The following is a 25565-nucleotide window of genomic DNA, read 5'->3' as shown; positions in this document are numbered from 1 at the left end:
ATCCGGAAGTTCCCGAGTCGCCGGTTTCCGCCGGAAAAGGTTCCGTCCGGTCCAGACGGGTCTGTCTCTCTTTTTGGCTTTTTTTTTCGGTTTGGTATCACTCAACTGATCCGATTCAGAACCGGACCGGCACCGAAGATACACGATAAACTCCTGTCAGGTAAGAAACAGGCGCACGCGACACCTTACCGGCGTTGACGCGTGCGTGCGTGCGTGTGAGTGTGTGTGTGACTCCAATACTGTAAAATTCACACAGAAAATACCATGATCATTATTATTTAAATCATTTCAACTAAGATAATTGTATCAGTTTTTAGTTGGTTCTCGATGTAATTGTGTGTATATATGATATAATTCGCTTGGAGGGTTTGTGATTTTACACCATATTGTGAGTGTTTTCATCTGCAGTGAATGTTTTCTGCCAATTAATTTGGTTTAGTCAGATGATCAGAAATGTGTTGAGATGATAAACAGAGGTATGTCATCAAAACAAGCCATTAGCTGCAGATCATCAGGGGATTTGATCCTGGTGAGCTGATTTTAAACATGTTTTCAGCAGTTTTGGTATTCATTTTCTAGGTGTGTCTGCTCAAACACCCTTGCATCTGCATAGCAACATACTTAAAAGCATTTAAAACAGATTAGATACCACATTGAAATATGCGAACTGGCTTTTGCACAGACAAGCATCATGTTTCCTAAATGAAAAGTCAAGTGCTTTGGCCTGTCAATAGTCCGGTTTGATTTGTTATGGCATTAGACAGTGACACAACTCGGTCGATCATCTCTGCTCCTGGCTTGGAACACAGATTAATATTTCACTAACCTACATTTTACAGATTAGACTAACTGTCCTTATGGGAGGCCATGTTTATTTGTCAGTAGCCTAAACACTGCAGTATTGATGAAATCTGTCTGTATGTCATTATTAAATCCACGTGATATCTTAAGTGTGATTGTGTTAATAGCTTAAACATTTGTTTTGTTTTTGGGGTGTCTGACCCCACAAGATCCAAAGAAACGCTATAAAAAATTATTAATATTTGTATTTTTTTATTTCCTGTATTTTCATTCGGCATTGATTTTAAGTTTTTTAAATCATTATTATATATTGGTTTGTTCAATTACAGACAAAAAGGCATTGTAAATACATTTCAGAATGTATAAAACAAAGAATAATACCAACTAAAATATAAAATGAGGCATTAATTAAGGATTCGTTTGAGCCACGCCCATAATTATTCATGATTACGCGAAGTCACGTAATTATTCATGAGGTTACGCAACGATATTTGCCGCGTGTGTTAATGTACTAATATAAAGTGTTTAGTCATGTCATTAGTGTATGGGTTAATTGAGCCCAATTGACTAGAATCTGTGATTTAAGTTGTTGTGGCAGTTAAGTGTTGAATCATGATGATACGCCGTACCGGAGCGCCCGACTGCGCATGCGCGCGCGATCCACGTGCTTTGTTCCGGCAGGCGCATGCGCACACGTGAGTGAACATGGCGACGCGCTGCATGTCTCGCGTTACCGGACAGTGAATCACACCGAGAGAGAGAAAGAGAAACGGTAAAGAACAGTGATCTGTTTGTGTGTCAAATGAGCGATTTTATATGAACGCGCGTGCATGTGTATGTGTGTTCGGTTGATGTGTTTGTGCGTTACGCGCGTAACTACGCAGTAAGTTACTCAATCTGGCCCTGAGAAGTGATCAATACGCGTGTGTGTGTGGTGACAGGTGTCTTGTTGAACTGCTTGGATTTTATTAAACCGTGTTTTGACCATGCTTTAACATGTTCCCTCATAAAACAGTGTGTTTTGGATCATGGCAGTCATTTGACATTCAATATACGCCGTGATTATGGTTATGCATGGTATATTTGTGGGTTTTGGTTGATGGATTTTAATATAAAAATGCTTTTGGACAGGTTTTTCTGAGGTAAGATAGTTCCAGTACCATTGCATTAAAATACCATCACTTTACTATAGTACTAAAAATGCTTTTGGACAGGTTTTTCTGAGGTAAGATAGTTCCAGTACCATTGCATTAAAATACCATCACTTTACTATAGTACTGCCACAGTAATCCATTGCGAAACATCACTATGATAATCATTGTATGGTATATATTAAAGGAACATGGTATTTTCTTGTATTTTGGATGTGTATATGTGGGACTGTGGCAGTACCATGTTAACGAAATTTACGTATCATTATAATTAAAAGATACTTGCATGGTAGTACAATGGTATAAGCACCACAATCATGCTATATATGCCATGAAATATGGTACAAAGTGCATAAAGCCATGTTAGCTTTCGATATTGTGTCGTAAGTTATAAAAGCACCATGATATATGAAGTGACATGGTATTTACTTTAGTCAGTAGTTACTAGATAATTGCTGCAATCTGTTTAAAATGTTTAATTTTTTGAATGTATTTAAAAATATGGGTTTGACTTTGAATTAATGATTTTTTTTTGTAAAGAAGCACGTGAAAGAGATTTTATATGCCCAACCAGACAAGTATTCTGATTAAAACATCAATAACAAAATAAATATCAATAATAATAAGTGTCATCGATAGTATGGGAGGACAAATCAAAAACAAATGAGAACACACACAGAAACTCAGTTCACACACTGCAGAGTTTATATTATAACACACGATATAGTTACGCAACGTCACATGACCATTGAAAATGTGCTGCTGATTTCATAAAACTTCGATAAACAAATGGTTAATATTGAGTCACTTATATTTTAGACACAAACAATAGTAAATGTTTTTGTTTCGGCAGTGAAAATTGTTCAAAACTACGGAGGCGTATTGCATTCACTTGAAGAAAAAAAATCTACTCTGTTTTCCTGAATAAACGAGTTAATTTTTCATGAGAAAAAAATATTTTGCTCTGTTTTTCTGAATTAACAAGTTAATTTTTCATGAGAAAAAAGTTTTTGCTCTGTTTTTCTTAATTAACAAGTTAATTTTTCATGAGAAAAAAATATTTTGCTCTGTTTTTCTGAATTAACAAGTTAATTTTTCATGAGAAAAAAATATTTTGCTCTGTTTTTCTAAATTAACGAGTTAATTTTTCATGGAATTTTTTTTTGCTCTGTTTTTCTGAATTAACTCGTTAATTCAGAAAAAACAGAGCAAAAACTTTTTTTCTCACGAAAAATTAACTCATTAATTCAGAAAAACTGCCAAAAAAAATTCTAATGAAAAATTAACTCGTTAATTCAGAAAAACGGAGCAAAAAAAAAAAATGAAAAATTAGAATTCAGAAAATTCAGAAAAACAGAGAATTTTTTTTTCTCATGAAAAATTAACTCGTTAATTCAGAAAAACAGAGTAGATTTTTTTTCTTCAATTGAATGCAATACGCCTCCGTACAAAACAGCAGTCAAAGATTCATAAACTTGTTGAATTGAATCAATCATTTGAACGAATTGTCTGAATTAATGACTCACTCGTTAAGACCGGGTTAGTTTCATGTTTAAAATCATCTTTTTCTTATTTGTACATTTAAAAAACATCATTTTATGTGGTCGAAATTTTTCAGTCAGGCTGATTTAATTGTGATTGGTAAAACCGCTTTAGTTTAGTGTGATACTATTCTAATTGTATTTTTTTAAGTGTTTGAAATGAAAGATATATCAATATCCATCAATATAAATATAAATATCACAACAAATATGCAGATTTAAATGGCAAAGCTGATTGAACAATAATGAGAATATTGCTTCAGATTAAATATAAATTATATTTACAAAAACAAAACCGACTGGATGAATCAGCGTTTTTGAACGAATCTTTGTACTGTATTGCCCTTTACAGTAAGCTTTTCTCACTCAGTTAATCATTTGTGTTTCTAATTAGTGTAAGTGTGAGTTTATTGCATTTAAATGACATTCTAATGAAGTCTCGTTATCTGATTGAGTGTGTGTAGTGAGCTCATGTCTTCTGATGTGTGTGTGACATTCTCTCGAACTGGCCCTTTGTCGAGCCTCTGGGTCAAAGTTCACGGTGAAAGAGCCGTGGATCTTTACAGTGACGGCGGATGGAGTGTGTGAGGCGTTAGTCACTCGTGTCGTGCGTGACTGAAGCCGTCTCACACACTGCAGTGTATCCAATAGCAACACACTCCAAAGGTCTCGTATGAGTCTCAGTGTGTTTGAGGGAGTTTCAGCGCTTGTTTGTGTCAGTAATGACCTGATGATGTCACGGTTTAATGTTGTTTGTTGTGGTCAAGTGGAGGATTGCTTAGACATTATAATAGTGGAAATACTGCAGGTTTTGTGAGCCAATCAAAACATGAATGCCAAGCTAGTCTGAACTGTGATGTCACAATAGCAAACAGTGGAAATAAGAAAAACATCCATGCAGTGTTGGGTAAGTTACTCTAAAAAAGTAGTTAATTACTAGTAGAGCCCGACCGATAAATGATTTTGAAGGCCGATACCGATTCAAATATTTGTTGGCTTTAAAATCCGATATATCGGCCGATATTTTTTTTTATTTATTTATTTCTTTTCAGAAACGCAACAAAACATTAACAGATTTCCCTAACATTAGTTATTTGTAGTTATTTATGAGTTTTAACTAAAATAATATGATAATGCATTTTAAAAATAAACTTATTTCTTTCATTGTCACGACAGAACAGACTGATGATAGCGGCGTTAGCTAGCTTTGTGGTTAGCTAGTCTATGGTGAGCCATTATTTAGCAATGGATAACGTCATTAGGGTTGGGTATCGAGAATCGAGTATCGATTGGAACCGGGACTAACTTTTAATTTTTCCCGGAATCGTTCAAAAGTTCAAATTTCGATTCCTAGTTTCGATATTCACAGTCCGCCGAGCGGAAGAAGAAACCGCTGAACAACACCAACGAAGAAGCGTCTACCGGAAGTGTTGGCATAACCGCGCGAGTCGAACATGAGTAGCTAACGTCTGTGGTCCAAAGTGTGGCTTCGCTTTTCTAAAAATAACGAAATCTCTGCAAAATGCAAAATTTGTGACAAAAGGAGTATTTTTACAGAAGGAGTATTTCCTTCAGAAAGGCCGTTGGTTAGCAAGGTTAGCTAAACTTTTTTGACCCTGCCTCTTAAAAGAATCAGAATCGAGAATCGTTAGGAACCGGAATCGAAACAAGGAATCGGAATCAGAATCAGAATCGTTCAAATTCGAACGATACCCAACCCTATACGACATACTGCAAATTGTAAAACGTCTCTGGTTACTTACGTAACCTATGTTCTCTGAATAGGGAACGAGACGCTGCGGATAGCGCAGTGGGATATTCTCTGAATATGCCGATTGTCTGAAGCCCAATAGAATCACGCCAATTCATTGGCTGATGGCGCTCGCGCAATCTGGCCCCGCCCCGACGCAATTACGTCGCATAATCATATACGCGCGTGCGCCATCTTCCCCTCAGATTTCTCTGCCGAAAAGAAGACTGTCAGCAGCACGAGGAGCTTGGCCGCTAACGCAGCGTCTCGTTCCCTATTCAGAGAACATAGGTTACGTAAGTAACCAGAGACGTTCTCTTTCATAGGTTCACTCAACGCTGCGGATAGCGCAGTGGGAACGGGATACCAAACTCGCCAAGCAAAGAGCGCTGTAATGACTGGTATCGAAAGATAATGACTACAAACGGTTCAAACAGAAAGAATCTGGGAACCCGGGGTCATGTCAAGATCCAAATTGTAGAAACGTACAAAAGTGTGCGGAGAGGACCATCCGGCCGCAACACAAATGTCCTCTAAGAGAGCTCCCCTGAAAAGAGCTTGAGAGGATGCCACACTCCTGGTGGAATGCGCTCTAATGCCAAGAGGCGAAGGCAAACCACACGCCTGGTAGGCAATCGATATCGCCTCTGTGACCCAATGAGAAATCCTCTGTTTCGATGCAGCAAGCCCACTGCGGCCAGCACCAAAACAAACCAGAAGCTAGTTAGATTTCCTCCAACAGCTGGAGCGGTCTACATAAAACTTCAAAGACCGAACTGGGCAGAGCAGATTAAGCTTCCTATCCTCCTCAGAGGAAAAAGGCGGAGGGTGGAAAGCGTTAAGGCTAACAACCTGAGAGCGGAACGCTGTGGAGAGAACCTTAGGAACATAGCCTGGCCTAGGTCTCAAGGAAACTTTGACTAACCCGGGAGCAAAGTCTAAGCATGACTCGCTAACAGAAAGAGCCTGCAAGTCCCCTACCCGCTTTAAAGAAGACAAAGCCAACAAAAGTGACACCTTAAGAGTCAGAATCCGATCTGGAGCTGACTCTAAGGGTTCAAAGGGAGCCTCCTTTAAACCCTCCAAGACGACAGAAAGATCCCAAGAGGGAACTCTAGGGGAGCGAACTGGTTTCAGGCGCCTAACCCCACGCATGAAGGCCGAAACTAACCTCAGTTTACCCAAAGGAATCTCGTCTGACTCTCTATGTGCTGCAATGGCTGCAACATAGACCCTGAGGGTGGTAGCCGCCGCCCCGGAGGAAAACCTCTCTTGCAGGAACTCCAACACTGAAGCGACAGGGCAGTTAACTGGGTTCCTATCACATGCCAAGCACCAAGACGCAAAAACCTTCCATTTAGAAGAATACAGTCTCCTTGTAGAAAGAGCTCTAGCACTAGCAATGGTCTCCTGAACATCAGTCGGGAGATCCAAGCCTAATGTCGACGACCCCTGATTGGCCAAACGTACAGCTTCCACATGTCCGGGCGAGGATGCCAAATCCTGCCCTGAAGTTGGGAAAGCAGATCCTCTCTGACTGGAATCTTCCAGGGAGGCGATTCCAGCAGAGGAATTAACTCCGAAAACCATGGCTGAGACGGCCAGAATGGGGCTACTAGAAGGAGGCGGACTCCGCTCTCCCTCACTCTGGCCAGGACCGCCTGGATCAGTTTGATGGGCGGGAAGGCGTAGAGTTTCTGCATTGGCCAAGGGTGGGCGAATGCATCTATCCCCAACGGAGCTGGAGGATTCAGGGAGAACCAGAGCGGGCATTGGGATGACTCCTGCGAGGCAAAGACGTCCACCTCCGCTTTCCCGAACACCTCCCAGATCAGGGAAACTGTCTGACGGTTCAACATCCAATCCCCCGACTGGAGTTTCTGCCTTGATAGAAAATCCGCTGCGAGGTTCAGAACCCCTGGGACATGGACCGCTCTCAGAGAAAGGAACCTGCTCTGAGACCATAATAGAAGATGACGCGCATGCCTGTCCAGGGTGCGAGATCGAGAACCTCCTTGCCGGTTTACATGGGAAACTACCGCCATGTTGTCCGACCTGACAATGACATGGTGACCCTTTAGAAAAGGGAGGAAATGACGCAAAACCAGGAAGACGGCTCTCAGTTCTAAGCAGTTTATGTGCCAAGCGAGGGTCTCGCCCGTCCAGACCCCACATGCTGGCCTGCCCTCGAAAACTGCTCCCCAACCGGTTAGAGAGGCATCCGTCGTAAGCATCTGGCGATGGAATATCGTTCCCATGCTGACCCCTTTCTGAAGAAAGAGATGGTCCCGCCAAATCGACAGGGCGCGAGAGCAACTGACCGACACCCTCAACAGGCAAAAGGCTGACCCAGTGGGCCGGATGCCTGAGAGCTTCATCCACCACAGGAAGGGTCTCATGTGGAGCAGACCCAGGGGTAGCACAGGGGAGGCTGCGGCCATTAAGCCCAGAAGCCTGCGGCAAGTGCCCACAGAGACATGATGGCCAAGCGAAAAACGGGCCAAACATGGCATCAAACTGCAAATCCGTGCAGGAGCCAAACGGGCCTGCATACGAACGGAATCCATGTGCACACCCAGGAAGACTGTGTGCTGAGCTGGAGTAAGAACACTCTTCTCCACGTTCAACCTCAGGCCGAGAGACTGAATATGGCGGAGAACAGTGTCCCTGTGGTGGGTAACCAACTCCCTGGACTGGGCTAGAATGAGCCAGTCGTCCAGATAATTGAGAATGCGGATGCCCTGGAGCCGCAAGGGGGCCAGTGCTGCATCTACGCATTTCGTGAACGTTCTCGGTGCCAGAGCAAGGCCAAAGGGGAGGACCTTGTACTGGAATGCCCTCCCTCCAAAGGCGAACCTGAGGAACTTTCTGTGACGCCGCACGACCTGGATGTGAAAATAGGCATCCTTGAGGTCTATTGTCACGAACCAATCTCCTGGTCGAATCTGAGAGATGATGGCTTTCAACGTCAACATCTTGAATTTCTCCCTGAAGAGGGCGAAATTTAGTCTGCGGAGGTCTAGAATGGGACGCAAGCCGCCGCCTTTCTTCGGAACCAGGAAATAACGGCTGTAGAAGCCTTATTCGGTTTCCTCCGCAGGAACCTCCTCTATAGCCCCTTTGAGAAGGAGGGAAGAAATTTCCCGCTGTAGCACAGAAGCCTGAGTCGCGCTGTTGACTACAGTAGGAAAAATCCCGTTGAACCGAGGGGGGTTGCGGCAAAACTGGAGAGTGTAGCCGAACCGAACTGTGCGAAGAATCCACGGCGATACCCCTTGTAACCGCTCCCATTCTGGAAAGAAATGTGAAAGAGGAAGAGGGGTGTTGCAATGCATATGACATACCTGAGTGAGGGTGTCGAGCTGAAGGTCGTGGAGTTGCAAGGTTGGCCGTGCAGGAGAGCCCTTGGCGTCCTGACACGCGATGAGAGGTGCTAATGCTGAGGTCTGGGTGACCGGGCCTGCCTGCTCCAGAGAAAAAGGAAGAGCGTTTCTGAGGACGTGACCGGCAGTCAAAGAGAGTGTGGGGGGAGAAAACCCAGGGTGTCTCCTTCCTCTCGCACCGGGCTGCGTAGAAGCGGTGAAATATGGCCTGCTCTTCAAAACACCCAGGGTGGCGAAGGAGACAGGGTAAGAAAAGGAGAGCTGGTTGGAGGTGGACAGAAACGCTTGCGCGGTCTGTCCCAACCTCGTGTCTGTGGAGGAGCTCTCCTTTTCCCGATCAAAGGGTCAGGAGCGGGACGAGGCAGCTGGAGCGGGCGGCTTGTCGGATCGCTTCAGCTGCACACGTTTGTGAGGTCGCTGACGGGGGAACGGGCGACCGCTGGCTCCCCAAACCGTGGGAGGTGGGGGACGCGCTGGGTCACTCATCCTGAAAGAGGACTCCGCTCCCTGAGAAAAACGTTCTCAAGGTCTTCGGTCAGGGGAGGGAGCGGGGGATTCCCTAACTCTCCTGGGCATGAACTGCTTAAAAGCGGCGGATTGAGACTTGGAGGAACGGAATTTCTCGACCACTGTATTGACCGCCTCCCCAAACAGACCTGACTAAGAGATAGGGGCGTCGAGGAGGAAAACCTTATCTCTATCGCGAATTTCAGTGAGGTTGAGCCATAAGTGGCGTTCCGCAGCAACCGCGCCAGCCATAGAGCGGCCCGGTATGTTTGGTGGCCCTCAAGGCCAAATCCGTGGAAAAAACACCAAAAAGAACCGATAAGAATACCGTTAAAGTACCGGATCGATAAGCGGTATCGGTAAGAGTAGTAATACCGATAAAACCTTAACGATACCCATCCCTAGACGCATTAGTGAGACGCGAAGAGAAAGGCTGCTTCCAGGATCTGGAAATCTCCCGATGCAGATCGTTGAAAAACGGCAATTTTCTCCGTTGGGGCCTAGAATTAGGGCCACTGAAAAACCTCTCGTCAAGTTTGGAGGACTGCGATTCGCGGGGCTCGTCAGACCAGTCGATCGCGAGTTTCTCCGTGGCGTGCGAAAGCACATCCACGAGCTCAGAGTAGGCCGCGGCAGGCTGCGGTTCCTGGCCGCTAGGCGGGGTAACGTCATCGACGAGAGCAGGCCCGAAATCCTCGGAGTCGGAAGCCGCGGTAAAGATGACGTCCTCCAGCCAGAAAGAAACAGAATCGCGAGCGAGTGAGCGAGCTCGGGAGATGGAGGGAGAGAAAGAGCGGGGCCCGTCTGCTCAAACTTCACATTCTCGAGCTCAACATCCGAACCCCAGGCCGCGGATCCTCGAGAAGCCTCGGGAGCGCGACGAGGGGAAACGAATTTAGAATCCTTCTCAAAAACCGCAAGCCGAGAGCGGAGAGTTTTTAGAAGTAAATTATCGCAAAATTTACATTTAGAAAAACCCAAAACGGCCTTGCGCGCATGTGAGAAACCCAAACACCTTGCTGTGCACTTACTGTGAGGGTCGTCGCTTGCGATGAAGCGAGCACATGGCGGAGAGCAACGTCGATACTCCATTGCAACTTCACTGGAAGGAGAACAGAGTTCCACTTGTGCAGTCGCTGAAGTGCAAGAATCCGAATAATCCGTTATATAGGCTTTAGAAAAACCGAGACGAAGGACGATGTGATCGTGAAGGCAGAGAAATCTGAGGGGAAGATGGCGCACGCGCGTATATGATTATGCGACGTAATTGCGTCGGGGCGGGGCCAGATTGCGCGAGCGCCATCAGCCAATGAATTGGCGTGATTCTATTGGGCTTCAGACAATCGGCATATTCAGAGAATATCCCACTGCGCTATCCGCAGCGTTGAGTGAACCTATGAAAGAGAACATACATTTTCAATATAACAGGCCGAGGAGAGATGATGCGTCTCATTGCTGTAACTGTCACGCGCTATTAAAGAAATACTTCAGTCACGTTGTCAAAAGTTAAAAGGACGGTCAGTCAACGACACTGTAACAACGTAACGTAACTATTACTAGCTAATTACACTTCACTCTCAGCAAAACTGAACATGATAGTCACAAATGTTGTCATGCTTATTTGAGTTTAGAGAACTGATGGGGATGTTTTTTTAATTGTTATTCAAGCGATGTATGTCTCGTGACCAACTTAACGAGTGTTGCCGACAGGAACGGTGTAGAGCGCCCTCTGGTGGACAAACTATACAACTCCAACACTCGTGACACGGTTCAAGCGTGTTTCGTCTGTTTTTATTTTATTTTTGAAATATTCATTTATCGGCCATTATAACTGCCGATACCGCTAGTTTGGAAAATGCCTAATATCGGCCTGCCGATATATCGGTCTGGCTCTAATTACTAGTTCCTAATTACCTCTTCAACAGTGTAATTAGATTACTGTACTAATTACTCTCTTTAAAAAGTATTTAATTACTTTTAATTGCTAATTACTTTCAAAATCCCAGCTGAATAATACAAGGATAGACATGAATCTGTTTTAATTCTTTCAAATAAATACTATAAAATTGCATGAATTATCCTTAAACTGACCAAGGTGGAGAAGGGTACATTATAAAAACATACTTTTTAGCATCAGACAATACATTTTGATGTTAAACCCAGTATTGTTTTATGTCTGATTTCATGACATTTCACACTTTTTTCATACATATTTTACAATAATTCAGTACGAGTGCGGTCGTACGATTTATACACCTCATGAAACGCATACGAATCGCTGTGAGATCGGATTGATCTATACACAGTATTTTTTTACCTCAATTACATCAGAAGTAACTGTAATTAAATTACAGGTAAATGAAGAGTAATCCCTTACTTTACATTTTCAAGGGAAAAGTCATTAAATTACAGTAACCACCCAACACTGCATCCACCATGTATGTGATATGGCCTCATATTTGTGGTGCGATTTTTTTCCGTTGCTTGTTAAAAAATAAATTTTAATGACCATTAATGGAGAAAGATGCTTTTTGACCTTGTACAATTCTTGTTTATTATAAAGTATTCGTTCGTCAAGGATAGGTCATTATTATTATTTTCATTATAAAAAATTGTCTTCTCTCGACCAGCACAACAGATCGCCCTGACGGGAAGAACCGTGCGTTTTACAAAATGAGCGATGATTTGGTTAGATAAGACCCTCTTCCTCAGCTGGGGTCGTGCAGCACTGTGTGTGTGTGTGTGAGAGAGAGAGAGAGAGAGAGAAGCATCAGGTTTGTACTGTACTGTGTGTGTGTGAGAAAGAAGCGTCAGGTTTGGAGTGTGTGTGTGTGAGAGAGAGAGATAGAGAGAGGGGCGTCAGGTTTGTACTGTACTGTGTGTGTGTGAGAAGCGACGGGTTTGTACTGTATTGTCTGTGTGTGTGTGAGAGAGAGAGAAGGGCGTCGGGTTTGTACTGTGTGTGTGTGTGTGTGTGTGTGTGTGTGTGTGAGAAGCGTCAGGTTTGGACTGTGTGTGTGAGAGAGAGAGGGGCGTCAGGTTTTTACTGTGCGTGTGTGTGAAGCGACAGGTTTGTAGTGTACTGTCTGTGTGTGTGTGTGTGTGTGAGAGAGAGAGAGAGAGAGGGAAGCGTCAGGTTTGGAGTGTGTGTGTGTGTGTGTGTGTGAGAGAGAGAGAGAGAGAGAGAGGGAAGCGTCAGGTTTGGAGTGTGTGTGTGTGTGTGTGTGTGTGTGTGTGTGTGTGTGAGAGAGAGAGAGAGGCGTCAGGTTTGTAGTGTACTGTGTGTGTGTGTGTGTGTGTGTGTGTGTGTGTGTGTGTGTGTGTGTGTGTGAGAGAGAGAGAGAGAGGCGTCAGGTTTGTAGTGTACTGTGTGTGTGTGTGTGTGTGTGTGTGTGTGTGTGTGTGTGTGTGTGTGTGTGTGTGTGTGTGTGTGTGTGAGAGAGAGAGGGAAGCGTCAGGTTTGGAGTGTGTGTGTGTGTGTGTGTGTGAGAGAGAGAGAGAGAGAGAGAAAGAGAGAGGCGTCAGGTTTGTAGTGTACTGTGTGTGTGTGTGTGTGTGTGAGAGAGAGGGAGGGAGGCGTCGGGTTTGTAGTGTACTGTGTGTGTGTGTGTGTGTGAAGCGACAGGTTTGTACTGTACTGTGTGTGTGTGAGAGAGAGAGAGGCGTCAAGTTTGTAGTGTACTGTGTGTGTGTGTGTGTGTGTGTGTGTGTGTGTGTGTGTGTGTGAGAAGCGACATGTTTGTTCTGTACTGTGTGTGTGTGTGTGTGTGTGTGTGTTTGTGTGTGTGAAGTGACAGGTTTGTACTGTGTGTGTGTGTGTGTGTGTGTGTGTGTGTGTGAGAGAGAGAGAGAGGCGTCAAGTTTGTAGTGTACTGTACTGTGTGTGTGTGTGTAAGAAGGGACAGGTTTACTTTGTATGGTTCTGTACTGTGTGTGTGTGTGTGTGTGTGTGTGTGTGTGTGTGTGTGTGTTTGTGTGTGTGAAGCGACAGATTTGTACTTTACTGTGTGTGTGTGTGTGTGAGAGAGAGAGAGAGGCGTCAAGTTTGTAGTGTACTGTACTGTACTGTGTGTGTGTGTAAGAAGGGACAGGTTTACTTTGTACGGTTCTGTACTGTGTGTGTGTGTGTGTGTGTGTGTGTGTGTGTGTGTGTGAGAGAGTTGTGCAGGTTGGCCTCTATATTTGGCTGTGGTAAAGATAGCCGCGTCGCCTGTAACCTTATAAACTCGTCCTGATTCATTCACAAAAGCGTCCGCACGTCAGACGAAGCCCAGTAACACACGTGTCCTGCGGAGCTACTGATGACATCACGAGCACTCCACCAATCCTGAAACTGCATTTGAAGAAGCACCAAATAATTCATTATTATTATAATTCTCTATGCTAGTTTTCCTTTAAAAGTAAAGCTTGATGGTTTAACGTTTGAAAATTAAGAAATTAAAGGTGCAGTGTGTAGTATTTAGTAATATCATACACGTAACTGTGTTTTCAGTGGTGTGTAACGAGCCGAAGCGTTGCGTTTTTATCAGCTGAGAATGAGCATTTCTCTCCACACACACACACATGTTTCTACGGTGGCGGACACGCGTTTCGTCACTGTGTTGTTGTTGTTGGTGCAGAGAAGCTGTAGCTAAAGCCAGCCAATAAAAAACAATCACTATAATATTCACAATTACTAATTTCTTACTTTATCTTTGTAGAGAGAGCTCATTGCTTACCTGGCCACTCTGCTGTCTCAGACGACGACATCACTTCCTGTCGGCCACTAATTGATTTGAAGACATAATTAAACTCCGCCTGTGGTGTAAATCCAGCTTTTAATGTTGTTTATGTGTGTGTGTGGTGTTTTTAATCCGCTTTAACACACACCACGTGTAAGTTGATAAGTGGACAGCCTTGCTGAGTATTTCCTCCTGAACCAAAGACAGTCTCAAAAACACGCTGGTGTTTCTGACGTCACAAACGACCTCGTGACCAATCAGATCAACATGTGATCGTCAACCAGTGGATCTCTGAGCTGAGGGATTGGAGGCGGGGCTTATTTGCATATTCATAGAACCGCGCATTCTTACTGAGGCAAGGGTGTCGGGTTACATTTAAGCCATTTTAAGGCATGAAGAATTGTTTTTCAAGGAAAAAACATGTAGTTTTAAGGGATAAAGTGATTGACTTTAAAGCCTGTATTACTTGTTTTTGAAGTGACTGTGTACTTCTTTGAAGGACATATTTAATGAGATTATGCCTGAAAAGGTTCTGGATTTTTTATCATATGTTAATTTAAAAAAATGTATTTTATAATATGACTTCTTGTTTATATTTGTTTTGTTTTTGTTGTATTTATATGATGTTTGTAGGGGTGGCACGGTACATGAAAAAACACCCGAACCGTTCGGTTCGCTTGTCTCGGTTCGGAGCGCGTGTGCGTCTCACGGTTCGACGCATGCGCAATGTAACCTCGTGCCCGTATGTGACGTGTGTTTTCTTTTCGCGCGACATAAACTTGTTCGACTTGGACCGGCGCTGCACAGAGCGATCGGTGAATAACATCAATCTAGCGCGAGTCGGCTCCGTATGCATTCATCACTTTTGCGGTATTTGATGTCATTACCGATCGCTCTGTGCAGCGCCGGTTCAAGTTAATAAACAAGCCAGTAAAAGTGGAGTATGGAGCGCTGCAGGTCACGGCACGCGGAGAAATGGCAAGTGGGAGAGATGAGGGAGTTGGAGGATGCGCCAGCGTCGTATAAGTCTATGGTACAAGTCCGGTGTGTGGGAACATTTTGGATTTTATGTTATGATATTTTAATTTAACTACAGTGGCACTTTATGTATAGATAAGAGCTTCAGTCATACGTTTCCAAACCCTGCACTTTAATTTTAAGTGGAAAAAAGTACCCTCACATTTTGGGAATAGAAGCATTGTTGATACTGTTTTTGTGTTGAGGTTGAACTTCAATTTCACTTTATGTTTATGGCCTTTGCTATTGCTATAGCCTAATTATAGGCAATGAGGTATTCATGTATATTAACTTATTCATAAAAGACAGTGTTTTAAGAGTTCCTCTCTTTTTCTTTTAAAAGATAGAATTTTGGTAAGAGCTACAAAAGTTAGCAGTTGATACATGAAAGTTAATTTCTTTGTGTAAATAAGATTTATGTGATAAAAATGCACAAGTTCTTGTAGAGATAGTGATACACATTCTCTTTTTTTTGCCAAATAAACAAAAAGCATGTCAATGTCTTCTCTCTTGCTGTATCTAAATCTCACCTAGCTTTCCTCTGAGATAGTCCCAAAATGTGCTTAAAGTCAAAGAGTCAAATTCAGTTTGTGCATGATTGCATGAATATAATATATATATTTTTTTAATACTGTATCCTAAAGTGTGGATAATTAAGCTATATATCACATGCTGAAGTAAATTTCTGGAGTGTTAAAGATTAAAAGAAAAAAAACAAGAACCGTACAGAACCGAAAACCGTGACCCTAAAACCGTAATACAAACCGAACCGTGGGTTTTGTGAACCGTGCCACCCCTAGATGTTTGTATTTTTGTAAATGATTTTTTGCCATGAAAATAGCTCTGACTGCTGACATGGCATGAAATAAAATAATCTGAATCTGAAGTGACTGTGACTCTCTCTCTCTCTCATATATATATCCAGGTTTTGTCAGTAGGTGCTGCGTCTCCATGCAGATGCTCCGGGTGAAATGAATAAGGCACCTCAGCCCCCCTCCGGCCCCCCGCTCCCCGCGGCCTCACCGGGCCTTTCCCAGGTAAAACACACCACTCTCTTTTATATATAGTCCTCTTTCTCTGGTCTGAAATGAGCTCATAGACTAGTCTAATGCAAGTTAGACTGTTTCACAAAAATAAAGACTGACTTAATTTAGACCAGGGCCAGGCTAACTTAGGGCTAAGACTCTGTTATCGTGGCAACCAGCAGCAACAACCAGTTACATTAGAAACAGCCGAAAGAAAAGGGAAAATGGCCCTTTCCAAATTGAACATTTCTTCTTGTTTCTACATTCTCTGCTAAATTTCCCAGGTAAAATTTTCTTATGTCCTAACTAGTGTTGTCAAAAAACTCGGTACTTCGGTACCTAGTCAGTACTAAAAAAAAAAAATGTTACGGTACCAGCTTTTCTAGGTACCGAGTACCAGGTTAATCCAGTTCTGTTCTAGACGCGATGTCTGAAACGTGCACAGTTGCGTCCTCTTCATAACGCTGATATGGCTCTCTCTCTCTGAATCCACTTGTTGACACGAAAGGAGGAAAGAGCCACATATGGAAATATTGTGGATTAGGCTAATGTCACGTTGCCATAAGAGGCCGATTACATGCAAATTCGCAATTTCAAATATAGGCGCGATTCAAGCGCGCTCATAATAAAAACTCGTTGGCGTTGCATAGCAACGACAGACGCCGCGTGAGAGCAAGCGCTTTGGAAAGAATAAGCACGCGCAAAAATATAATTAAAAAACACGCGCGACATGTGAACGGCCTCTAAAGTGCTTTCGGGGTAGTTTTACGAGTACATGAGCACAGTAGTATCCACCCGACACCAGAGTACTACTGGTATTAGTATTGTCATTTAATGTCAGTGCCAGTTCTAGGCATATTCTTGCCTTTATAACTCAGCAGGTTTAAAAAGCCTTTTCAAAATTAAATATGAATGCAGTTTTAGATTAAATAAAAGGACAGTCAAGTCAAATAAAACATGTTTTATGGTAATGTTACAAAGATACCATTCATCAACATTACTTAGTTATCAACACATTCAGTGAACAATATATTTTTACAACATTAATTAATGTTTGAAAATGTTATTTATTACAAACACCTGATTGTTCATGTTTGTTCACTTCATTCATTGTGCATTAAATAAATAATGGATTAAAACTTTACAAACAACTTTAAAAATGTGTTAGTGTATACTATTGTTTATTTTAGGTCATTTTATCTAATCTTTTTCTAAAGTGTTTATAATACAAATGTACAGTTTCCATACTTGTAACCGTGATAAACACTTAAATATATGTAGATTTAAACTAAGCTTTGGTACCGAAATTGGTACCGAGAACCGTGAATTTTAACTGGTATTGGTACCGAATACTGAAATTTTGGTACCGTGACAACACTAGTCCTAACTCTTACACTCCTCCAACACTGAGCGGTTGAATGCGCTTACTCAATCCGCCATGTATTTTTGTTTTGAAAAGTGTCTTATTTTACCCAGAATGCATTGCTACCTAAGATAGTCAGAGTCTAAGTGCTTTGTGCAACTGTCTGATTTATGGCTCGTTTCCACTGAGGGGTACGGTACGGTACGGTACAGTATGGGTCGGGTCGGGTACACCATGATCAGGCTTGCGTTTCCACTGCCAACAGTACCCTTACCTGATAGGCGTGGTATGCTGGAAAGAAGCGATCGACGTCATTTTCGTAACGAAGAAAGCGACATAGTAAACAACAATGGATGACAGACAGCAGATCTTGTTCTCGCTTCTCGGCATGTTTGTCACTAGAAACAAGCGCTGGCTTTAGGCGTTTCCAAGAAGCCAACGCAAAGTCCGACTCAAGAGAATGATCCCGAGGACGCGAGTTCTTGAACGCAGCACTCAGCTCGCTCTGGCTCTGCGACTCCGGTTATCTCTCTATGTTCATTTTAGGCAACAATAAAACGAAATGTGTAGGCCTAATAAAACACCACTCTGCTTCTTTACGATTTCATTTCAATACATTTTAAACATTCTAAAGCACATAAATGTGGTTCAGGCAAACGCATAGCCTATTGATTATCACTGCATGTATGTAACGTTATATATAACAAAACTAAATATAAAACAACCCTGCCTCTTTTCGTTTAAATTTTAAAATATTAAACATATTCCAGGCAAAATGTAATGTATTGCATATCGCATTGGTACAAATGTTGCAATAAAGAACATTACAGACGATCTTGTACAAAAAAAAAAAGACAAAAATCTCTTTTTGTTGAATTTCAGTTTTATCAATAGCCATTATAAAAGTGGTACAAAACACAGTAAAGCTTAAATAACATCAGGAAACAATTCAGTCAGTGAAATATACAAATTCAGCGCTCAAAGATATGAAACTTCACGTAGCCTTCTGCCAAAACTATTGGCCAGGGAACGAATTATAGATTCACGAGACCACAGATCACCAGTTAGGTTTATATAAGACGAACTATATCTCATGTTTAACCACTACAGAGACGTCCGAGTCAGCGGCAAACATCAGGACGACTAGCCGAGGAAAGGCTGTTCCAGGCGGGGGACACGAGCGCGAGCGTCCGGTGATCGCTTGGAGTGGATCTCAGTCAAATTATCATAAATCTATAAATAAACCACAGATTTGAGCTTTAAAAAACTACTTTCTCGCCTGATTAACTCTTAAAACTACATTTCGTGACACAATAACAGTAGTATTATATTTGAACTGTATGCTTCTAATGCCCTTGTAGCACGCGCGAGTGACGATACTCCGTCCACCAATCAGTGAGTCTAGCTCCACCTTTTAGTACCCTTTCACTGTGCTAGGTACCCCAACGGAAGGGTACCCAAAAAGTGGTACGGTTCGGCTTTTTGGTACCATTCACAACTTTTGACAGTGGAAACGCAAATAATTGCGTACCAAACTGTACCGTACCACTCAGTGGAAACGAGCCATTAGATGTCTATCTGAAGTCTGACTATCTACTATATCTAAACCGTAGTCAAAGTCTATCTTTGTGAAACCAGCCCCTGGGCACCACAAGACCTGTAAATAATATAGTTGAAAGCATAATTAATTTAAAAATCTAGTGTACTTTATGTATTCCAATAAACCATTTTCCTTGTAAATGTCTACTTGCAAGTGAAAAAAACAACATTTTCATTGCACCCTTCACTCAAAAATGACAATTAGCCCATGATTTACTCACCCTGAAGTCATCATAGGTGTGTATGACTTTCTTCTTTCAGACGAACACAATCAGAGTTATATTAGAAAATGTTCTGGCTCTTCCAAGACTTATAATGGAGGATGAGATTTTGAAGCCTTAAGTTCATCTGTCCATGACACTTTTATGATGGACAGATGCACTTTTATGATTGATAGATGCACTTTTATGATGGACAGATGCACTTTTATGATTGATAGATGCACTTTTATGATGGATAGATGCACTTTTATGATTGATAGATGCACTTTTATGATGGATAGATGCACTTTTTTGATGGATAGATGCACTTTTATGATGGATAGATGCACTTTTATGATGGATAGATGCACTTTTATGATGGACAGATGCACTTTTATGATGGACAGATGCACTTTTATGATGGATAGATGCACTTTTATGATGGATAGATGCACTTTTATGATGTACAGATGCACTTTTATGATGGACAGATGCACTTTTATGATGGATAGATGCACTTTTATGATGGATAGATGCACTTTTATGATCGATAGATGCACTTTTTTGATGGACAGATGTACTTTTATGATGGATAGATGCACTTTTATGATGGATAGATGCACTTTTATGATGGATAGATGCACTTTTATGATGGACAGATGCACTTTTATGATGGACAGATGCACTTTTGTGATGGATAGATGCACTTTTATGATGACAGATGCACTTTTATGATGGATAGATGCACTTTTATGATGGACAGATGCACTTTTATGATGGACAGATGCACTTTTATGATGACAGATGCACTTTTATGATGGATAGATGCACTTTTATCATGGATTGATGCACTTTTATCATGGATAGATGCACTTTTATGATGGACAGATGCACTTTTATGATGGACAGATGCACTTTTATCATGGACAGATGCACTTTTATGATGACAGATGCACTTTTATGATGGACAGATGCACTTTTATGATGGATAGGTGCACTTTTTTTGGGCTTCAAAAATCTCGTTCTGCATTAGCTCCCATTATAAAGCTTGGAAGGGCCAGAACATTTTCTAATATAACTCTGATTGTGTTCGTCTGAAAGAAGATAGTCACACACGCTTATGATGACTTCAGGGTGAGTTAATCATGGGCTAATTGTCATTTTTGGGTATCCCTATGCCCTCCGAAATCTTTCTACTTTAGAGCACCTTGGGTTGGAAAGTAAGCATTAAGTCCTGCTCATGATTAAATGTTTTGTGTGTGTGTTTTCAGCCCAGTTATCCTGGTCCGTTCAGCACCCCCCCGCCACAGATGAACCCTGCAGCCCAACCCCGACAGGTACGGCACCCCAAATACCCCCATCTGCTGTGGGTCCGGTCAGGTGGGCTTCAGGAAGTCTCTTTCCCACATTATTTTTCTCCATTGGCATTTCAGTGTGGCTGATCAGTACTTCCAGAAAAACACTTTTTTTTTTTTTTTGTGATTGTTGCGGGCAAAAATCCTTGATTATGCGGCCCGTTTTCTTAAAAAATGCTATGGAATATATTTATTATATTATATTTGACATTTTATTAAAGAGGAATCGCCCCTTGAGATGAGCCATCTCGTTTTCGAGGGGGTCCTCGATTCAAATAAAAAATTGACCTTACAGCAGCTGGAATTTAACATAGCAAAAGCCAAAAACAAATACACAAGAAAAACAAACAAACAAAACAAAAAAAAACAGGCTATACAAGCCAAAACCAAACAAGACATTCATTCATACAAGACTCCCTAAACAGAGTAAATCATATCATTTGTACCAAGACAACATCAAAACACAAGTAAAATCATTTACAGATAAAAAATATATATGTACTATGCCAAAAAAAAAAGTTACAGTGTGAAATAAATACAATAAAATAAAATATATGCAGGATATTTATGCAATTTAATGTGATGAAATTGTTTGATGACTACTACCTTAATGTAAAGAGTCATTTCTTATTACTCCCTATGATAAGCAAGCATATACATCACAGAAAGTGTAATTAGCACAAGTCAACAAGTCGTAAGATGACGAGTAATCGCAACATTAATCTCAGTATTTAGACTTTTCTTATTGTAGATCTTGAAAGGGATTTTTGGTCCTACTGAAACTTTCTGATTGAAAACAATCCTTGAACAAGCCCTGCATCCTCCTGACCTCGCGCTGTGTGTGAGAGACTCGTGCGACTGAGATGCTTCTGGGAAAATGAGCTTTTGTGGCTGGTGTTGCTTCAGTTTCTTGACCTTTGACCTCTATGTGTGGCTTTCTCTTTCTAGTTTGCCTCAGGTCCTAGAGCTTTACCACAACAGGTACTAACACACACACACACACACCTTGAGAAAGACGTGAAACCTCAGTGTCACATGGAATTAATTCTGCATGGGATTCTCAGTGTATTAATATTTTAAGTTAGTTTTCATTTTTATGTTTTCTTTTTTCATTCAAGTTTTAGTACTTTTGTTTTTTATTTGACTCTATTAATTAAAATTTTAGTATTTACTAATATATTAAATGTTTTCAAATAAACAGTACAAAAATACCCAACAAAACTACTAAAACAAACCAAAACGAAAATATATATTGAAATGTATAACATAATGATAAATAAAATAAAAAAATTATATTTTCTGTTTTCTTTTTTGTTTTATTAGTTTTCTTTTTTTTTACTCGACAAGGTTTTTGTTTTGTAAGTTTTAGTATTAGTGCTTTGAATTAGTTTGTTTATAATTATAATTTCAGTTTGAGTTTTATTAATTCTGTTGTGTATTTTTTGTAATGTTTATTTTAAAAACATTCAATATATTAGTAAATACTAAAACTTCAATTAATAGAGTCAAATAAAAAACAAAAGAACTAAAACTTACACTGTTTTTGATTACTATTGTTTTTTTTATTTAGCTTTTAGTATTTATTAATATTTATAATTAGTATGAATATTTACATTTTACGTTTTCTGGTTTAATTTGAATTTGTTTTTAGTAATTTTGTGTATTTTTGTCACTTTTTAGTTTTGTTTTTTAATTTTTATAAATTTTTATTTTAGTTTGTGCGTCATTTTAAACTAAAAGAAAATGAGAATTATTGCAATGGCAGAACAAAATTGTTTAGCAAGTTGGTTAAGTAAGTTAAACTCCAGACATGTTTATATCTAGCTACCTGATTAACGACATCTATCAGCCTTTCGAGGTTTGTTACGACGACAGGATCGCTGGCCAGCGTTTGTGCGCTTGTGTAGAGTGTGTTTCTGGCTCTTGCTGTGTCATCTCAACTGTGCTAAAATGCGTAGTTTGTTTGCATGCTGCTCTGTTCCTTTAACTCTCTGTACCTGTGGGTAACACACACTCTTCATCTCTCTCTCGCTCTTCTGCTGTGTGTGTGTGTGTGTGTGTGTGTTTGGTGCTGCTGAAGGGAGGATTCAGGTCACTGCAGGTAATTCTTACACATTTTTTGCCCTTTGCTAAAATCTTTCTTTAAACTCAGTATTAAAAACCAGTTTTACTTTTATAATATGGCTTTTACAAATTAAACCGCATATTCAACAATATTATCATGGATGAAGTGAAAAAAAATCTGTCACTCAAGTTGAGTAAGTGAGATAGATAGATAGATAGATAGATAGATAGATAGATAGATAGATAGATAGATAGATAGATAGATAGATAGATAGATAGATAGATAGATAGATAGATTGATTGATTGATTTGCAACCTGGCTGGATCATCTATTTTTTTTTATATCAAAGTTCAAGGATATCAAAAACATTTTATCTACTGCGACACATATTTATTTTTTAATAATGTCCTAACATGGATTGTGATTAGTGTCCACAAGCAGTGATTTTTGATTTAGAAATGACCTCAACATCATCACTGTATCTGCTGATGTCATAGCTTGCAGTATTTATGTCTTAAAGTCGAGTTTTCTTTGTTGTTCTCTCGTTTCAGCCATATTACCCCAGTCGGACCGCTTTACCCGCCAGTTCTGGGCGTGTCCAGCAAAGCTCCGCCCCCCGGCCCATCCCTCCCCCCCATGGAACACGCCCCGCACATGTGTTTCAGCCCGGCCCCTCCCAGATGATGATGATTCCCCAGCAGCAAATCAGCTTCCCCAACTCACAAGGCACGGCTTACTATATACCTGGCCAGGTAAATCACATGTGAATCCATAATGGAGGAGAAATTATGAACGGAAAAGCACATTTTAAACAGAATTTTACTACTTCCCCCACTATATGCCCAAAATATGTTGTAATCAAATGACTTTCACATGATGCAGTTCAGAGTCGGAGACACTGCTGTAAACCTAGCCGAACTGCTTGTAATTTAAATAAGTTAAAATCCATAATGTAGAATCACTGAATAACAATATGGAGGATTTCAGGAGAAATAATGAACGGAAAAACACGTTTTAAAGGAACACACCGACTTTTTGGGACTTTAGCTTATTGAGATCGCTACTGCGCAGGTCTGGTCCCGAGATCGCTACTGCGCGGGTCCGGTCTCGAGATCGCCACTGCGCGGGTCCGGTCTCGAGATCGCCACTGCGCGGGTCCGGTCCCGAGATCGCCACTGCGCGGGTCCGGTCCCGAGATCGCCACTGCGCGGGTCCGGTCCCGAGATCGCCACTGCGCGGGTCCGGTCTCGAGATCGCCACTGCGCGGGTCTGGTCCCGAGATCGCCACTGCGCGGGTCCGGTCCCGAGATCGCCACTGCGCGGGTCCGGTCTCGAGATCGCCACTGCGCGGGTCTGGTCCCGAGATCGCCACTGCGCGGGTCCGGTCCCGAGATCGCCACTGCGCGGGTCCGGTCTCGAGATCGCCACTGCGCGGGTCTGGTCCCGAGATCGCCACTGCGCGGGTCTGGTCCCGAGATCGCCACTGCGCGGGTCTGGTCCCGAGATCGCCACTGCGCGGGTCTGGTCCCGAGATCGCCACTGCGCGGGTCTGGTCCCGAGATCGCCACTGCGCGGGTCTGGTCCCGAGATCGCCACTGCGCGGGTCTGGTCCCGAGATCGCCACTGCGCGGGTCTGGTCCCGAGATCGCCACTGCGCGGGTCTGGTCCCGAGATCGCCACTGCGCGGGTCTGGTACCGAGATCGCCACTGCGCGGGCCTGGTCCGAGATCGCCACTGCCCTGGTCTGGTCCCGAGATCGCCACTGCGCGGGTCTGGTCCCGAGATCGCCACTGCGCGGGTCTGGTCCCGAGATCGCCACTGCGCGGGTCCGGTCCCGAGATCGCCACTGCTCGGGTCCGGTCCCGAGATCGCAACTGCGCGGGTCCGGTCCCGACATCGCCACTGCGCGGGTCCGGTCCCGAGATCGCCACTGCGCGGGTCCGGTCTCGAGATCGCAACTGCGCGGGTCCGGTCCCGACATCGCCACTGCGCGGGTCCGGTCCCGAGATCGCCACTGCGCGGGTCCGGTCCCGAGATCGCCACTGCGCGGGTCCGGTCTCGAGATCGCCACTGCGCGGGTCTGGTCCCGAGATCGCCACTGCGCGGGTCCGGTCCCGAGATCGCCACTGCGCGGGTCCGGTCTCGAGATCGCCACTGCGCGGGTCCGGTCCCGAGATCGCCACTGCGCGGGTCCGGTCTCGAGATCGCCACTGCGCGGGTCTGGTCCCGAGATCGCCACTGCGCGGGTCTGGTCCCGAGATCGCCACTGCGCGGGTCTGGTACCGAGATCGCCACTGCGCGGGCCTGGTCCGAGATCGCCACTGCCCTGGTCTGGTCCCGAGATCGCCACTGCGCGGGTCTGGTCCCGAGATCGCCACTGCGCGGGTCTGGTCCCGAGATCGCCACTGCGCGGGTCCGGTCCCGAGATCGCCACTGCTCGGGTCCGGTCCCGAGATCGCAACTGCGCGGGTCCGGTCCCGACATCGCCACTGCGCGGGTCCGGTCCCGAGATCGCCACTGCGCGGGTCCGGTCTCGAGATCGCAACTGCGCGGGTCCGGTCCCGACATCGCCACTGCGCGGGTCCGGTCCCGAGATCGCCACTGCGCGGGTCCGGTCCCGAGATCGCCACTGCGCGGGTCCGGTCCCGAGATCGATACTGCGCGGGTCCGGTCCCGAGATCGCCACTGCGCGGGTCCGGTCCCGAGATCGCCACTGCTCGGGTCCGGTCCCGAGATCGCCACTGCGCGGGTCCGGTCCCGAGATCGCCACTGCGCGGGTCCGGTCCCGAGATCTGGTCCCAAGATCGCTACTGCGCGGGTCCGGTCCCGAGATCAATACTGCTCGGGTCTGGTCCCGAGATCGCCACTGCGCGGGTCCGGTCCCGAGATCTGGTCCCAAGATCGCTACTGCGCGGGTCCGGTCCCGAGATCAATACTGCGCGGGTCTGGTCCCGAGATCGCCACTGCGCGGGTCCGGTCCCGAGATCGCCACTGCGCGGGTCCGGTCCCGAGATCGATACTGCGCGGGTCCGGTCCCGAGATCGCCACTGCGCGGGTCCGGTCCCGAGATCGATACTGCGCGGGTCC

The 25565-nt window shown here is 43.6% G+C and overlaps 1 protein-coding gene across 4 annotated transcripts in view; it reads left to right on the top strand.

Annotated features, from left to right (window-relative positions):
* Window positions 1–2: 2 nt before the first annotated feature.
* eif4g1b (eukaryotic translation initiation factor 4 gamma, 1b) overlaps window positions 3–25565 on the top strand; it is a 72816-nt gene continuing 47253 nt past the window's right edge. Inside the window, exons 1-6 of one of the 4 annotated variants that reach the window (XM_039660279.2) lie at window positions 3–160; window positions 15797–15908; window positions 20330–20395; window positions 21362–21394; window positions 22494–22514; window positions 23030–23230. In XM_039660279.2, coding sequence (XP_039516213.2) covers window positions 15843–15908; window positions 20330–20395; window positions 21362–21394; window positions 22494–22514; window positions 23030–23230 — 387 coding nt within the window. In that variant the 5' untranslated portion in view covers window positions 3–160; window positions 15797–15842. Of the gene's footprint in view, window positions 161–1459; window positions 1574–15796; window positions 15909–20329; window positions 20396–21361; window positions 21395–22493; window positions 22515–23029; window positions 23231–25565 lie in introns of those variants that run through there. The other 3 variants (XM_039660280.2, XM_039660281.2, XM_039660282.2) reach the window with 3 other exon arrangements.

The sequence above is a fragment of the Pimephales promelas genome, chromosome 16, assembly GCF_988280905.1.
Source record: "Pimephales promelas chromosome 16, fPimPro1.hap1.1, whole genome shotgun sequence".
Classification (NCBI taxonomy): domain Eukaryota; kingdom Metazoa; phylum Chordata; class Actinopteri; order Cypriniformes; family Leuciscidae; genus Pimephales; species Pimephales promelas.
Note: the sequence above shows the minus strand (reverse complement) of the source record. Positions and strands in the feature narration are given on the sequence as shown.